This window comes from Canis lupus, chromosome 12, assembly GCF_011100685.1.
Source record: "Canis lupus familiaris isolate Mischka breed German Shepherd chromosome 12, alternate assembly UU_Cfam_GSD_1.0, whole genome shotgun sequence".
In the NCBI taxonomy this organism is placed as follows: Eukaryota; Metazoa; Chordata; class Mammalia; order Carnivora; family Canidae; genus Canis; species Canis lupus.
The window spans coordinates 63,882,363-63,900,933 of record NC_049233.1 but is presented as its reverse complement, the minus strand read 5'-3'; the positions used below and the strand labels follow the sequence as shown (position 1 = coordinate 63,900,933).

Genomic DNA, 18,571 nt, shown 5'->3' with positions numbered 1-18,571 from the left:
TATTAGGCAATTTCAGATGCTATGGGCAGATATCATTGGACAAACTTCTTCCCAGCTGTCGCATGGTACGTTGATTAGAGTACACACACACACTTTACATGTGCTTCTTTGAAATGATATAAATAGTACCTATACTTTTGAGGTACTTTGGATAGTACCTTCCATACCAGGAGTAGGCTGTGTTTCTAACACCAGTATCTTATCTTTGGAAAAACTTTTATTTGCCTTTTCCTTTTGTAACCTCATATTGGAAAATAACTGTCATTTCAGGATCTGTGGGGAGTATCCAAAACATCAAGTCACTGTTTCAGTAAAGAACTGTTTACTGTTCAGCTGTTACTATTCAACTGTTTAGCACACCTGTGGTATTGTCAAATGTGAAGCATTTTGAAACACCTGCACTCGACTTAAGTTGAAAGCGAAAGACTTTAAGATTGGGTGTGTGTGGATAAGAACTGGTTGTCATCACATGATAAAAAGAGAAAGTGCTTCGTAAATGTTATGTGGCACTATTGTCTACTACTCCTTACAACAAGTGATTCATGCATGAAGGAATTTTGCCTTATTTCATCATGTGAAAGTAGAATGTACTAATATTTATGAAGACGTGCTTTAGGTCATTGTTCTCTTGGAGTAGCTAACTAATGATGAGCTGCTTTGTGTGTTCCTTGTTTTGTTTTGCTTTGTTTTGTTTTGTTTTGTTTTGTAAGTGACTAGAGGAGTTAGCCAAATTAGAGTAACAGGAAATAACCAAAGGTGAGCTCAGGTAAATTTTTTTTTGTGGTGTCAGCTGTAGTTAAAATGACTCAGAGCTAAGCTTCTGTGCCAGACCTGAAGTGAAATACTTCTTTCTTTCTTCATTAAAAACAACTTACCAAAAAATAACAAAAAATTAAAAATAGTGCTTTTATTCTTCTACTTTGGAGAATATAAAACACCTATAAGCTTTGCCTAATCATATTTTATTTCCCAATTCTCTAATGTAGTATAAAAGAATCTAGTAAGTTAGGCTTATAAAATAAAAATGTTGTTTTTACTTTGATACATTTATTTCAAGATTCCAGTTGATCAGTTCTCTGTCACAGTTGGGTTGGTTTAAACCTGAATTCATATATGATATTGTACAAATAGAGTGTATGTGTAGGGAAAGGCATACATTCCGTGGCAAATCAGTGAAGTTTCTCTGCATGTCTTTTACCACCAAGTACAATCCTAAAGCTACTTGCCTTTTTGCATTTCCATTTCTGTTCTACTTTCTGGGAATATATTTACTCCATTAGACCCTTCCTAACTACCATTTAACTTTTGCTTTCCATTTGATGTTGTAGGTTTTATTTTTTTGTCAGTTTCTTTGCATCATACTGACCTCTGGCACTGGAGACAGTAAGAGGTATGAGACATAGTTCCTGCTTTTAAGAAACTTTGGTATGGTTGGAATAGCAGAAAGATGCCCCGCTGTGCTGTGTACAGGGATGGAGATATGTAAAGAATATTAGGAAGCACCTGAAATTGCTCTTATCTATTCTGGATGAGGTAGGGAAGACTGAGCTGTCTTAAAAGAGAGCAGAAATTAGATGAAAAGGTGAGACCAGGTCAGACGTTCCACATGAGCACCTTAGAATCCTTCACCAACTACCCAGGGGCTGGTTGCTAAGGGGTAATATAATACCTAGTCTGAAATGCTCATCTAACATTTCCCTACTCTGTTTGCTGAGGGACTAGCCAAATTTTTCTACTTCTCTCCCATAAATGTGAAGAAAATTTTCAGTGATGTCAGAAATGTGGGGAAAGCACTGAGGAGCTAAGTAATCTATTGCTTGGTTAGTACATCAGAAGATCGTGTTAACAACTGGGGCTAGGGGTAATTATACCCCAATTAGATAGTCTAACTTAATTATATCACTTTAGAGCGTCTAGGTGGCTCAGTTGCTTAAGCGTCTGCCTTCAGTTCAGGTCATGCTCCCAGGGTTCTGGGATCGAGCCCCCGGTTGGGCTCTCTGCTCCACAGGCAATCTGCTTCTCCCTCCTCCTCTGCCATCCCCCACACTTATGCTCTCTCTTTCTCTCTTTCAAATAAATAAAATCTTCTTAAAAATTATATTGCTTTATTTTAATGAGAAACAGCAGAATAGTTTTTTACAAAAAGTGAAAGATGGTGCATTCACCTCTTTTCTCCTTCACTCCATGACATAAGATTAGGTTGTGTTTATAAAGTAAATTAACTGATGTTATAATTTTTTTCAGATATAGAGCAAGTAGAGAAAAGAAACATCTAAGTTTCATATTATTCATATGAGGCAGATCCTTTGAGTGTTAGAATTAAAGCTAGTTGATTGATACCATGTGATTTGAGGTTTGAGCCAGCAGTAGTCACTTCTGTAGGAATGCTGACACTGACCCTCTCCAAAAGAGAGGTATTTCAGTCTCAAATTCATGCCACAGAAACCTAAAACCTGTAAACCCCCAAACTTCATCAGAACAAGGGTTTAGGTAAGAATAATAGGTTTTACAATTTCAGTACTTCTTTTTTCACTCATTTAGAATTTGTTTTCTTTTTCTTTTTTTTTTTTTTTTTTAATTTATTTATGATAGTCATACAGAGAGAAAGAGAGAGAGCCAGAGACACAGGCAGAGGGAGAAGCAGGCTTCATGCGCCGGGAGCCCAACGTGGGATTCGATCCCGGGTCTCCAGGATCACGCCCTGGGCCAAAGGCAGGCGCCAAACCGCTGCGCCACCCAGGGATCCCTAGAATTTGTTTTCTAATGTTTTAGAATTTGTTTCTAATGTTTTCTCCATACCTTCGCACGGATTTGGAAGATCATTTAGCTGTTTGTTTTCCTTTTTATTTTTTTAAATGGATCCAGGTTTCTTATTTTATAAAATAAGGATGGTTCTTCCTATCAGCCTCACAGAATGACTGTAAGATTTAAACAAAATATTTGCTTAAGGGGAGATTTCATAATCATAATTTTCCAAAGTTTTGCAGTTAGCATTTTTCCTGTAGTTTTGTTAAATTTTTTTTTTTTTTTACAAATAACTATACTCATAAGAAATTTACAAAATAGAGTTAGAAAGAAGCAGTTTTTTTTCTTGTTTGTTGATAATCCCACTCTGCAGAGACAGGTAATATTTGACATACGAATAGAAGGTATAAATTTATGATGAACTTTGAATTCATCAAAGTTGAATTTCAATATCATGAAAACTGATATTGTAATTGCTTATATATCAGATTATGGCAAGAATTCTATGCCACTGATTCTTTTTTTTCTTTTTTTTTTTTAAGAAATTAACTTCTGGACATGATTAGAAAATGCCAGAAATCTGATTCTGGCAAAAAAAGGAAGAAGCTTATTTTACTAAGGCATCTACTTAATGTAGCAGCCAGCTCAATTATCATACACTTGTTAAAATACATTTAATGTAAAAATCTTAAGGCAGGGGAGTAAAAGTGTTGCTGTTAGTGAAAGTTTTTCATTGAAGGCCCTGAGTAATAGTTCACACATTTATTTGAAGTTTCAGAGATTCACAAGTAAGCATGGAAAGCCCATTCATAGCTCTGTCGAGATACTGTGAGTCTGGCCTGTGGGAATGGGTCACACTGGTCATTCACCCTTTCAGTCTCTCACACTGGTCACTCACCCTTCCAGTCTCGTCCTGACACTCCCTGCTCTCCATTGTTCTCTCTCCCTCACTGGATGCGTATTTTATGTGCAAGAATGACATAGTGTCTTTCACAATGGGAGTTCAGCAAATTCTTTAAATATAGCCCTCATAGGCAAAACTCTGCAGTACTCAAGTTTGGACAGAAGCAATTTGTTAGGCTCAGTTTATTTAGGCTTGGTAATTATAATGTAATTTCTTTTCTTAGAGTTATCATTCTGCCATCAAATTCTAAACTAAAGTGCGTGAAATTCTTTGCCTTGACTGCTTTACTCTCCCTCCATCTTTGTGCTTTGTCCCAACGCATGGACAGTATGGACTAATCTTGGTGATACAGAATCTGTTAATGACTTAGTCCACTGACATAGGTCTTTTCTGAAGTCAAAGAAAAATAGTCATTTTCCTTATTCTCACTGATTGGAGATGAGATTACTGTATCAAAAGATGCCTCTGAATTCCTCTCAATTAATGTTCTTTATCTGAATCTCGAAGTTAAATGAATTGACCTGACTTATTAAAAATTGAGTGTAGACACTTGCACTATTAATATTTCATCTTTAACACTAAAAAATAAAATTCCCTTAACAAAATAATAATACATGCAGGTGATGAAAAGCTAGTCATCTCTTCATTAAAATAGTCCTATGAGACCTCACTCTGACCATATATAAACAGTGTAATTATTGCTTACATTTTAAATAAAACAACTGTCATGTAATTCATATTTGACAAATATTAACGGTCCCTATTATACTCAACTAGAATTACTGGGTGATCTTTTGAAACCAGATCAAAAATATTTGAACTGATATTTTCAAAGTTTTATTTTGTTTTTTAAGTTTAAATTTCTAGCTGAGTGAAGTAAGTCAGTCGGAGAAGGACAAACATTATATGTTCTCATTCATGTGGGGAATATAAATAATAGTGGAAGGGAATATAAGGGAAGGGAGAAGAAATGTGTGGGCAGTATCAGAAAGGGAGACATAACGTAAAGACTGCTAACTCTGGGAAACGAACTAGGGGTGGTAGAAGGGGAGGAGGGTGGGGGGTGGGAGTGATTGGGTGACGGGCACTGGGGGTTATTCTGTATGTTGGTAAATTGAACACCAATAAAAAAAAAATCTTAAAAAAAAAAGTTTAAATTTCTAACTTTTATCACACTTTTATCTACCAGGAGACTTGAAATCAGTTTATTAAAATCATCTTACAGTCTCTAAACTCAATACAGTTTTCTTTTTATTGTTGTAGCAAATGATGGGGTTTTTTTGGTGTGAATTTTGGTTTATGTCCTCATTCAGAGATACAACGATTATAAGCAAAAGGCAGTGAGAGAATTAACATGGACATATTTTGAAAATCTTGTTTGTGATGTTAAGAGCCAAGACTCTGGATATATTTGGGGCAGAAATAATTTTTAAAATACACAAAATATAAAAAGTACACATGGACAGAGATCTGTGGTCTGTATTAACTGTGATATTACATGTTCATTAAGACCTGTACTGCTAAGTGAGTATAAATCCGGAAGAAGTTAATGTAAGTATTTTTAAATGGGTTTGTATTTCTCTGATAAACAGCCCTCTCCTTCTGTTTGTGATCATAGGATAAAAGCTCTGTAAGCTTGTATATGTTCATTTTTACTGCTACATCATGTAGTGTGCTCTTAAGATTGAGATCTCATTCCCCAGGAAGCATTTCTGTCCAAGATTAATTGCCCTTTTAAAATCAGCGTTTGATGTATTCCTTCGGCTATATCCTGGCTTGGTTTAACCCTCTTTGACCTGACCTCACTGACTATTACTGCTGAGGCTGAGTCAAAATCCTTCACCATGATGTATGCACTTCAGATTTCTGCCTGTGGTTTTTCGTGTCGATGGATTCAATTAGTTGGTGTTTTACTAATGAACATATTAGAGGTTAAAGAATTTGTCAGAACAAAATTGTTCAGACTAGTGGTAGTTCAAAAGCTCATCTTTTCCTTTCTTTAAGACTTTCAGAAGTACTAAGTATTTGTCCAGTTTTATCTTCAGCACCTCACACATTCCAAGATAAGTTGTTTTCTGCTGAATTATACAATATAAATGTGAAACCACAAAGTTAAACACAATGGTTACAGCATTTGGCCTTGGATTTCTACAATTTCATAGCTCATGTTCATGTTATGAGCTAAAAAGCTAATTAAACTGAAATATTCGGATTAAAGGATACCTTTGAAGATACACCATCCATTTCTGTAGCTTCCTTTTAAATTCAAGATTTCACATATATAGTATACTTATTAATAGTAAAAATGAAACTCATGCATCTCTCTGGAAACTCAGCTAACCTATTTTTAAGGACATTTAGGACATATTCCTTATTGAAAATTAACCAAAAAAATAAGAAATAAAATGTAGATCAAGATGGGAAGATTTGAGCCATTGCTAATAGAAATCTCTGAAAGGCAAATTCCTCACATATTGTCAGTTCTCAAATAATGATATATTTTTAGATCTATAACAAAGATCCTGGAAGTTTTTTTTCCCCCCTACCTGAATATTCTCCTCTTTAAAAAAGAAGAACATTACCTAAGTCTACTAGGTAACAATAGTACAGCAGGGCTCATTTGACTTGTTAGTGATATGCTTTAGTAAATATACATGTTGAGAGCAGTACTAATTTAATTCAGAGGGTTTACAGTGCTTAAGAAATTTTTTAAACTGTCATTCATTCTGTTTGCATAATAATTGAGTCTTTCGGTTTTTGCTGTAGTCTTTCTTTTTTTTGTTGTTGTTTTAGTACATTCATAAAATTCATGTGCCACACTGCATAATAATGAGACTGAGTAATTTAGAGTGTATATTAACATTAGGCCAAATTCTCACAGCCCTTTGCATGCCAATCACATAATTGAATCCGTGGTTTTTATATGTCTTTTGATACTGCTAGTACTGAAAGAATTACCTTATTCCCATAACTTTGTATACGGGAAAAGAATTACATTGAGTGTTTACTTTTTGTTACTAAACCATGATGTTTTAAAAACTAGTCTTTTGTCTTCACTTACTCTCTAATATTTTCAATAGTTTTGTGTTTTTAGGGAGTGAGTCACTAATTTCACTGGGTACGTGCTCTACTTGGATATCCCACTTAATCTCCATGCAACCCTGGAGAATTAGAATTCTTTATCCACAGTATGAGAGGAGGAAACTGAGACCCAGAAGATTAAGTGATTTGCCTAAGAATTCAAAACTAGTGAATTGTGCTAATTTGAACTCTGAAAGAAATATTTTGCTGTTTAAGCATAAAAGACTCATAATAAAACTGTAAGACATATTAGTGATCCTCTATTCTAGAACATGGTTTACAAACTGACCCATAGAGTCATATTGAGAATTAACTATGGGTTGTTAGTTCACTTAAGTCAGCAAGTACCAGGATTTGGGAGACCAAGATCAACCAAGCTGCCCCACCCTCCTCTGTGTTATATATACTGGGTTTCTGCATAAGATTTTGTTTAAGGAAAAATTCTATACTCTTAATATCATAAGATTTATTCAAGGGAATGTTTATCCAAGAGATTGATTTAGAAGGTCTGGAGAGGAGCCCAGCTTGGTTGAGCGTGTGCCTTAGGCTCAGGTCATGATCGGGGGAGGGGGGGGGGTCCTGGGATCAAGTCCTGCATCAAGCTCCCCCTAGGGAGCCTGCTTCTTCCTCTGCCTATGTCTCTGCCCCTGTCTTTCATGAATAAATAAATAAAATCTTTAAAAAAATAAAATAAAATAAAAATCCCAAATGATTCTGATCATCAGCCAGACTTGCAAACCATGGATCTACACCAACTTCTTCATTTTACATATAATGAGACCCTCTGAAAGAGATCTGAGGCCTGCTCAGAGTCCTTTATTACCATAATGGGAATTCACCTTGCCTGCCTCCTGTTTCATCTTTCAGTAGCACCTTGTTAACCAGCAATGCAGAGTTGGCCCTTGTTCCTTTATTATTTTTTATCTTTTTATTAGTTTTAAATTTTCATTTATTTTTTTTTAGGGAGCATACAGAGGGAGAGGTTTAGAGAGAGAATCCCAAGGAGGCTCCACACCCGCAGCTTGGAGTTGACACAGAGCTCAGTCTTACGACTCAGATCATGACCTGAGCCAAAACCGAAAGTTGGACACTCAACCAACTTGAGCTGCCCAGGCACCCTATGTCTCACTTATATTATATATATATATCATTATTTTACATATACACAAGAAGTTACTGTTGTTTTAAGTTCATAATTTTCATTAATGACTTGTGTAGCGAATGCAGATTTTCTTTTTTGCTTCCACATGTAATTCTAACTGTTCTAATCATACAACCAATATCTATCTGAATATATTTTTCTTAAAATGTCACAGAACTCTAAAAGTGTTCACTTTTTAGGTATTAGTATTGGGTTTTATTAGGCTGTTGGTGATAATACAAAAGCATATGATACATTTATAAGTAAGATGAATATAAGACATGAAATTTTATTATATCCTTTGTGTTGATATATGACCTCTTCAGGTTTAATATCTAACTCTTCAAGTGAATTGAATTCCTCCTCTACCTAATGAAAATAGTGTCTCCGCCTTTATTTTCTGTCCTTTTCCTTGCTTTTTAAGCCCAAAGTATTTATTAATGACTATCCTTATTTTTACAAGATGAATTAAAATAATTAGGTTTAAAATTGCTACGTGGACATTTTACAAAATAATGATGCTTCCTTTTCAAAGCTGTCAGGGTTTAGAAAGGCACAGACTATCCAGATTAAATATGAAATATGAACTATGAAAACTAAATGCAATGTGTGATTCCTGGACTGGATCCCAGATAGGAAAAAGAAAGAATTGGGATAATTGATAAAATTTGAAATGATTACACCATAGTATTTTGTAATTTTTTTATTTTGATGACTGTATTATAGTCATGTAAAAGAATATTAGCAGGTTCACACTGACATTTAGGGGGGGAAGGGCTCAATATTTCTAATTTACTCAAATGATTCAGAAAATAATTATATACATACAGAATGATAAAGCATGTGGGACAAAATGTAAGCAGTTGATGAATCTGGGTGAAGGGAAATTCCTTGTACTATTCTTGCAACTTTTCCAGAAGTTTGAAATTATATCAAAATCAGAGTTAGCCCCCCAAAGTGCTGTATGAGGGAATTTCATATAGAACTAGTTCACTTGATTACTGTCTCAAATGTTTGCCTACTTTAAAGCATCAAACTACTTTTTTAAAAAATATGAGTGGGTGAGGTGTGGTATAACTTCTTTCTCCTGAGTCATTTGCTTTGTAGTGATGTATTTCTTATTCCCAAGTATTAAATTCTAGATTCCCATTTTGAAACACAAAGACATATTTACCAAAAACATGATTTACTTTAACAATATCAAGTGTTTCCTTTCAACTGTTAGAAAAACAAGAAACATCTTGCTAATTCTTTGCTGCTTCGTTTTGTTAATTCTGATATTACCAAAATGTCTAGTCATGCTCTGTTGTTCTTTATGGTAGCATGAGTAGGTAATAGCATATATACTTTTTGGCTTATCTAGAAACATTTTGATTTTTTCTTGATTTAATAACCAAAACAGTTTTATAGGTAGAGCTCATTTACTTAGTAGTACCAGCCATCAGAAACTATTCTCTAGACATTCATTTTGGGAGTGCCTGGGTGGCTCAGTCAGTTAAGTGTCTACCTTCAACTCAGGTCGTGATCCCAGGGTCCTGGAATCCAGTCCCCCATCGGGTTCTCTGCTCTTCAGAGAGCTTGCTTCTCCTTCTTTCCCTGCCTCCCTCTCTCTCTCCCTCTCTCTCTCTCTCTCTCTCTCATAAATAAGTAAAATCTTTAAAGATAATAAATAAGCATTCATCCTGGCAATGCCTTCTACCAGCAACAAGATTATCCATGCTCTGAAAACATTTGTTGACAAATTATGAGGTGTCGGGCACCATGCTAGGCACTGGAAACATAGTGATGAATAAGAGGGAAATTTAGTTAACAGTTCCAAGGGAACTGCTGTTCCATTCTAAGAATTCCTCTGGTGGCTATAGTGTTAATGGAGGAAGTCCGAAAACAAGAAAGATAAAGGTACACAGATGAAGTATTTGGATAAATGTAGGCAGTGACAAAATTTATATTTAAAATGTTAAAATATTGTGTTGGGGAATATGACAGTCCTAGGTGCATTTCCATAGTTGTCTTAGTGACACTTTTATGTTACATATTAAAAATGGCCCCAGTTTAAAGCAGGGAATCAGTGCCTATTCAGGTCTCTGATAACGTGATTTATTAGCTTTGTTATAAAAGATATTTGAATAGTGCTTATGTTCTCCACCTATATTGTACAAATCAGACTCCCACTCCCATCAGTCCTTTTTGTAACAAGAGTGATCTTTTGCCTTTCAAACACACTTATGCATGAGTGGATTGTATGCCATATTGTATTTGCACTCATGTTTAAATATTGCTCTAGGCACCAGATTTTGGATACCGAGTTGAGACTTGTTTCTTATACTCTATTTCAGAGTATCCAAAGGTAAACTCTGGCTTAAGGAAAAATTTTAAGATAAGGAACTCTTACACCACTGCTCTTTCATTTTTGACTCAGTGCTAAGTAGGAGGAAGATTCTGAGAATATTAAAATATTTCAAAGAAATATACATAAGAATATGAAGAGAACTATACCGGAAATGTTTTCAAATGTTCTAAGAAAGATTTAATGCAGTGAAACCTTGGCAATCTAGAACTTACAGAGAGTGAATCATTCCAGATAGCTGAGGGTTTATCCATTTGAATACCAGCAATTTAAAATATTCTCAGAGTACTAATACCATGCTTTCTATAGTATTCAGTATGTTGCTTAATCTTTTATTTATAGATGATTCCCATCCTTATGAAAATTAGTCATTGTATTAGCACAGTGATCACTGCTGTGTATAAAAGTATGTGCCGATACAACAAAGATTGTCAGAAAAATCAAAACAACGAAAGCACTTTTTTAAAAAGGTGAGAAGTATTATGAGGCGATGTCTTTTTCCAAAATTGTTTTAAAGAATAGCAGTGATTCAGGGGTTTGTTTTGGGACTTCTGCTTGGTTATGTTTGGGATCAGTAGTATGTTTGTTTGTTTTGTATATTTGGCATGATTTTATCAATTCTTTGTAGTGTTCCTATGTCTTCTCTTATTGTCAGTCTGTTGACTGTCATCTCCCAGGACTTGTGCTGCCTCTAACGGGGAGTTTAAGCATTTCTTTAAAAGGGTCTCGTTTCAGGGGCCAGCCACGTTATTATCACCATACATCATCAGCCCATTTTGCCTGGTCATTAGAGCACTTGGATGAATAGAGCAGAAAGGGGAAAGGATGGTATTACCCTCTCATTCAGTTCCATGAGCCTCCCTGTTTCCCTGTCTCTTGTCTCCAGGAAGCTGAGAGGTTCAGACATTTTATTTTGGAGAGATTAAGAGAGACAAACCAAGAAGCCTGCTGGAGGAGTGACACAAAGTTTCTTGAAGGTTCTGTTTTGTTTTGCTTTCGAAAAAGGAATTTGGTTTTGCTTTCTTTGTTTTCCTATGACAACCAAGGAAATGGTTAGGAGAGAGCTGCTGCTCACTTTACCATAAAAGTTGTCAGTACATCATATCAGAATTCTAAAAGACACACAATTCACCTTAAATCTGTAATAAAATTTGAATTTGAAAGAAAAGTCTGATTTGCAGCACTCTTTTAATTAGTGAATGGGTGTTAACAGAAATCAATCAGTTTTCGTGACTCTAAGACAGGAATTCTGAGTCAGACTCTTAGTTCCTTCTCGTTAAAACTGTTACTGTATGTCTCTAAAACTTTCTGGTATGTATTTGAACAACTTGATTGAAATTAACCTGTAGCTCCCATCTGTTCCATTAAATATCTTCCTAAATACTGATCTTATTCTTGGTGATTTCTAGTCATATTTCTATTTTATATTTTAAATATGTATTGACCTACTTCATATACCTGTCATATTTAATAACCATATAGTTTTTAATGTGTAACTAAAATAAATTTTGGTCAGTGGGTACATGGGCTGTTTTCTCCACTATAGTTTCATTAACGTCAATCTTAGGTAAGCACAGTAATTAAGAAAGAATGAATACTTTCACATATAGCAACAGAATTTTTATCAGAATTCATTGCAACCCTCAGGTTTCTGTTTTGGGTGATACATATTGCAACATTTGAACTTTCTCCATGTCCACATTTCCTGCTTGGGAGACAGACCAGGTTTAACCTGTTAAAGCTGTTAAACCCATTTACCTCACCACAGATTCTCAAAAGGTATCACAGATTATTATTTCTTCTCTTTTGACCCTTCCTGATTACTGTTGGATTTCTTTTTTGGAATAGATGGGGAAAAAAAGAATCAAGTGATGATTCATGGAATTGAGCCAATGTTGGAAACACCTCTGCAGTGGCTGAGTGAACATCTGAGCTACCCAGATAATTTTCTTCATATTAGTATCATCCCGCAACCAACAGACTGAAGGATCAACTCTATGCCTGAACGGAATCACCCTTAAACAGGATTTACCAGAGCATGTCACCCTTCTGCTTCAATCAGGTTTGGTGGAGGCAACCTGACCAGAAACACTACTGCAAGCCAAACAGGAAGATGATTCCATGTCAGATAAGGGCACTTGGGCTGGTCTTACTTTGCATCACCACTGCTTTCCTCCACTGCCGTCATTAAACCTCAGCTGCGACATGAAAGGCTTCACAGGACCACTGCAAGTCTTCTGTTTTCTTGTAAAATATAATGAAGCCGAAACCTTTGGCCTAAGAAGAAAATGGAAATATGTGCCACTTGATTTGTATTTCTGATTAACAAATAAACAGGGGTATTTCCTAAGGTGACCATGATTGAACTTGAGCTCGAGGGAGTGGAAACATTGGTTTAATTTTCTAGAGAATTAGACTTAAGAAAGTAAAAGAGAAATTCTGTTATCAATAACTTGCAGTAATTTTTTGTAAAAGATCCAATTACAGTAAACCCATCTTTCCTTAATGAAAATTTCCTATGTTTACAGTCTGTCTATTGGTATGCAAACAATCTTGTAACTTTGATAATGAACAGTTGAGAGATTTTTAAATAAAACCTCTAAATATGTTTTGTCATTTAATAACATACAATTTTGTCACTTTTCCAGTACTTTCAGACTCACATACAGTAGATCACTGTTTTTACTCTGTGTTACCATTCAGGCGGGTCGTCATTGACATGGAGTGGATGGAGGGCATAGGATAACTTGTCTCAGGAGCTGTCATAGAATTTCCTGCTGCCAGTTTTTAAATCTATGTTCTTTACATGATAAAGGTATACATGTTATCATTTATCTTTGCTGTTTTATCACTGTAAACCTGTCAAATCATAGTATGTTTAAGCATCTGTATAAAGATAATCTTGCATTTTTGGTGGGAAAAAAAAAACGGTCCTTTGCAAGCTAGTGTTTTCCATTGGCTTCAGATCTAATCTTTCACTGTGGCCCCTGGCAGCCAGTCGCTGAAGTCTAAAGATTACCAGTCTCCTGACTGTAGTAGCTTTTCTGTGACTTTACCAAAAATATTCAGAGGTTCCTGGAGTCCTCGTTCAGTATAAGGAAATTTTTGCTGCACTTTATTACCGTGCTGCTGGAACTCTACCAGCTAAACGTATTTGTGCATTACGCTGTGTCTTGTGAGCTAGCTTGCTGTCCGTGTGGAATGTCGACCCATTTGAATATGCTACAAAGCATAGTATCACACAATAACAGTCTTAGATTCCATAATAAAAATGAATGTCTTTCCTATAAAAATTGTACGAATGTCGAAGTGAGATCCTTCTAGTGCTCACTGCTTCCTTTTTCCTTTTGTGATTTTTTTCACTGACCAATAATAGTGTATTTCTTCACAGAACAAGATAACGTTAGTCAAAGATGAGATATCTGGAGTGGAATGGATAAGCCTCAATCAAGAGAAACAGGTACCAATATGAGGAAATTCAACCTAATTGGCAAATGTCAGTGAAATGAAAAGTGCCATTTTAGTAAAGGCAGAAAAAAATGACAATATTTGAGTTACTTAAGGACAAAAAACCCACTGACTTGTATTTTTTTTCAAAAGAGATTGATCTGAATATGATTGTTCACATTAAAAGTGTTTATTCGCCTATTCAGTTTGGGGGTTTTCCCCCTTGATGTTTTGACAGACTGAAGTGAGCTTCAGTGAACAAAAGGATCAAAATGCCAGGGAGTGCTAAGCTGTGAAGAAGAAAGTGTGGTAAGAACGGTAAGCCATAGTAGTTTTCCACAGACAAGACTAGTTTGAGGTTTCTGCAGTGGGCTCAAGTGAGCTACTGATCTTTACTTCCAGATTTGAAAGTAAAACTTTATCAAGCCATTGCCCGTTGTTACTTGTCCATTATTACACCAGCATCATAACTGTATTACCCTACTCTCGTCCCAGGTAAGTCAAGCCCCGATCCCCACAGGAAGAATAAACACAGAAATTCGTGCTGGCTTAAATATCTATTTTTGTTTCTTTTCGTTTGAATATTTAAATTTTATGGTTTATTAAAAAATTAAATAAGATTTTGTGTCTGTCATTATTTCCAGAAGTTGGAAATGAAATTCATATAAAGCAAGTTACCTATTGGGGAAATTATTAAAATTTCCTTAGTCTCACGCTTGTCTGAACGTTTCTCAAAGCAGTAGAAGATATGAGGGGAAAGGAAGAACATATGAAAGAAAACCGGAGAAGGCCACAAATCTCTATATGCTTGTTTATAACTCACTCTTGGTAGTGGACCCCCCACACACACAAGGAAATAAAAATATGTTTTAAAATTATTAACGTTGTTAACTAGGAAGGTATAAATTCAGCCTAAATAAAGTAAATCATTGCTTGTCCGTCATAGTGTTGTCTTTCATTTGGATGGCCTAAGTTCTGACCATGGATGGAATTGAATTGACAGGCATCTTCTGTATCTAGAGGCCCAAAGTAGCCTGCTCATAATTAAAGAAAGCTGACCTCCCAGTCTATAGTGTGGTGATGTATAGACCACATCCCAGTTAGTCTAAGGAGGACCCACGAATGCATTTGTCCTGTTCTATTTATCCCCCGTCCAACTGGAAACCAGATAGGAATTGATCATTTGCTTAAAAAGCAATATACAAGATTTGATATTGAATGATAGTGACTTTTAATGGTGACCTTTCTAGCGTGTGTTTATTTTTTATAGGCTATATGAGATAACTTTTTCTTTCAATTTTCAGAAACTTGGTTCATGTGGGTCATGCCAAAGAATGAGTCTCACTTTTTATTTATCATACTGTTGATATTTAGGTCTGAGGTAAGTTGGGTTTCCTGTTAGATGTGCTAACATTGTTGAAATAGAAGTGTAGAATCTTGGCATATGATAGGGAAAAAAATCAAGCGTGATGGTATTTGTAGTCAGTCCTATTTATAATCAGTGGGATGGAATCAGTCAAAATACTTATCTGTCTCTTTTGAGTTCTGTCCTTCTAAGTGTTTTCTAAATATATCCCTTTCCTGGCCTGAAAATATTAAAAATTACCCACAGGGGTCTTGGAGAGAAGAGAAGTATGCCTCTTTTCAAATAATCTGTGATTGACACTTTATAATTTTAAAAATTCATTTACCGTGTAGATTTATTTGACAAAAGAATCCTTAAATTCTCTCAAGTGTGAATTACAAGGTTTTTTTGTGGGTTTTTTTGTTTTGTTTTTAAGATTTATGTATTAGTATGCTCAAGCACAGCGGGAGGAAGGGGCAAAGGGAGAGAGAAATTTAAGCAGACTCTCCCATTGAGGGTGGATCCCAATGCTGGGCTCCATCTCACCACCCTAAGTCTACAACCTAAGCTGAAACTAAGAGTTGGGTGTTTAACTCACTGTGCCACCCAGGTGCCCTACAAAGTTTGCTTCTTTATACTTCCTAGAAGAAGTAATACTACTGTGGAATCTAGTAAGCATAATACAGTAATCATAGAGTGAAAAGGGACTCAGTTTTTAGATCCTTTAAATGTGTTCATTAAGTGTTTAGGTTTTTGAGGACTCAACTATTCTTATTAACTGAGAATATGTTAGAATAATCCACAATGAGATAAAGAGAACTCTAAAGATTTAGGAATGTCAGTCTGCTTTGATATAATAATTGATTCTTTTGAAAGTGATGAATTTGGGCTTTCCCTCTGTGGCATAGTCACACACACACACACACACACACACACACACACACACATACCCTCCCCACCCCACCCCCCACTTCACAAGGATAAATAAAACACAACCAGGCTGTTTCCTCTTTATTTGCCCTGGTTCTTAGCAGAGTGTCTAGCACATAGTTGATGCTTTGCAAATGTTTAATATAAAAAGAAAAAATTAACTCGGGATAATTTAATGACATTTTAAAATCAGTGTTGTATTTTTCTGCTAAGAATACTCACTATAAAAATAGGAAGAACCTAGTCGTTTAGCAATCAACAAAGTACAGTTGGTTTGGGTTTGCATTACTGTGAAGACTTGCTGACTCAAACCAGCTACTTTCAGTAGGAACCACTGTGGATCAGATCCTTGCGTCAGTCCACATTCATTTTAGTTGCAGAGTAGACCACAGGACATAGCTTCTGTTTCTACATCACTCTAATTTAAGCAGCCCCTAAAGCTAGAGCTATTCTCATCAAGCATCTGGACGTATTTATTAATTTTGACCTTTTCATAAATGAGTAGTTTGTGTCTTGCTTTTGCCTCCAGTCTTTACTTCTGAAAATGTAATACATTTTTAGCAAGGGAAACATGTTAGACCTGTGAGCAAGGTAGACTGTTAGGACCTAGAAGAGAAATATATGGGTTTCAGTCTTTTATATTGAGTGAAAGAAGATGTCTACCTGCTTTATAGAGTGTTACTTAGAAAATGCTGATAGCTTTTTGTTGTTGTTCATAACAATTACCATGGTTTATAATAAATATCTGTGTGGAATTTGAGCATGAATTCCGTAAGAGCAGAGACCAGGTAGGTCTGTTTGGCTCAGTATCGTAATCCCAAGACTGAGCAAGACCTGAAACAATGGACTGTACTAAATACTTGTTGAGTAAAAGGAAGAGGCTGTATGCACATCTCTTTTTTAGAGTCCAAAGCACTTTGACATATTAAAGGCACTGAGAAGTTGTAGGGTTATGAGAGCTATTTGATCCAGCATCTCCTAAACTTTTTCATTATGAGATTTTTTTCCCCACAGTACTACATCATATTGAAAACTAAGTGGAAAATGCTACATTGGATCGTTAGGTCAAAATGACCTAGAGTTTATAATGGAAGGCTTAGTCGTTCTTTTTGGACAACTCCATTTGAAAGAAGTTCTCACGCATTTGACTCCACAAACAAAATGTCACTAGCCTGTTCATTGCTTCCTCCAAATATGCCCCCATTTTGTCAGTATTGCTCTCAAAATTCAGTCAGCAAGTGTATAGTGACTATCTAATACATGCCAAAGTATGTGCAGAGAGAGGATGCAATGGTTTAGAATTCATAATACCAGTATGGAGTGGGTAGTCAGCTGCTCATCCGTGCTGTAGTTTGGCAGGGCACATTCAGACTTGGTTTTAGCAAAAGAACTGGGAACCATCAGTTCTCTTTATAGAATGTTCAAATAAAAAAATTAAAAAAAAAAGAATGTTCAAATATAAAAACTGAGAAAAGTGGTCAACGGATTGGAGACCTACTTCTCAGTCCTTAGGTGTATAAGTAGGAATCAGAGGTGAATAATTGCTCTCAGAGAGCCACCATAAAGCTAGCCCCAAAAAACCACAGAGCTGAAATGTGGCATTCTAGGAAAATAATCACCAACAGCCCCAACAGGAGTGCGTAAGGCATAGCAGAGAAGGCTGGCTTCATGGATAGGTGGTGGCACTACCATGTGTGGCAGGCACTTCTGATTTCTAGGGGGCTACTGTACTTGGGTGGGATGGGATGACTGTCTTTTTGTATTGTCTAGGGGACATTTTCCAAATGACAAGTCATGGTGCTGAAAGCTTATGTCCATTAACTTAAAATGTTGATATTTTTGTTACTCAGAGCTGTTGGCTTTTAGCTTCCTTTTCCAGACATAGTAACTCAGTGATTAACTGTATCTGCTTATGTGCAGGCCTAGGGAAAAATTTCATCCCCTCACTGCTGACCTTTTTCTGGGTATGCCATCCCAACCACACCTCCCTTAAGAATGTGGTCATTCCTAGTGCCCCTATTTCTATAGCTCCTTTTGTCATGGTTTTGAAATGAATGATCATGTAATACAAAATACCAATTTATCCTGCTATCTCTGATCTACTGTGATGATGCTAATATTTCAGTAGTGACAGAGGAAGTTACTGAAGACCTCAGCTGGAGCCAACTTGAGACAAGGGATAGCTAGTGTGTGTGTGTGTGTGTGTGTGTGTGTGTGTGTGTGTGTGTGTGTGATCACATGCATACATACATTCAAAGATCATGTGGACCAAATGAGGTAAAAGTTAAGTTGCTTTTGGACTATACCATGCTTAAAACATTAGAGTAAAAAAAAAAAAAAAGAAATGCCAGGTAAGTTGCGATTAGCAATAGTTCAACCCAGATGTATGGTAGACATACATCATTCTAGGCAGACCAAAGCCCACACATTAGTCTTTAATAAGAGCATTTAGGACATCTCATTAAAACCAATTCTTAATTGCTGATTCTGTATTAAGTATATTCCCCCAGATTTTATAGAATTCCACAAGATTCATCTATTCAAACGTTTATTGAGCAAATAAGGTCGTGGATGTTCTGGGAGGAATCAGACATGGTCTCTGACCTTCAGGAACCTCTATAAAGAAAAGAC

General features: G+C 36.0%; 1 protein-coding gene across 4 annotated transcripts in view; it reads left to right on the top strand.

The window, feature by feature from the left end:
- ATG5 (autophagy related 5) overlaps positions 1-14,285 on the top strand; it is a 127,005-nt gene extending 112,720 nt beyond the window's left edge. For all 4 annotated transcript variants that reach the window (XM_038554844.1, XM_038554841.1, XM_038554842.1 and 1 more), the window contains one exon: positions 12,067-14,285. In XM_038554844.1, the coding sequence (XP_038410772.1) occupies positions 12,067-12,203 (137 nt within the window). In that variant the 3' untranslated portion in view covers positions 12,204-14,285. The remainder of the gene's footprint in view (positions 1-12,066) is intronic.
- The last annotated feature ends 4,286 nt before the right edge of the window (positions 14,286-18,571 follow it).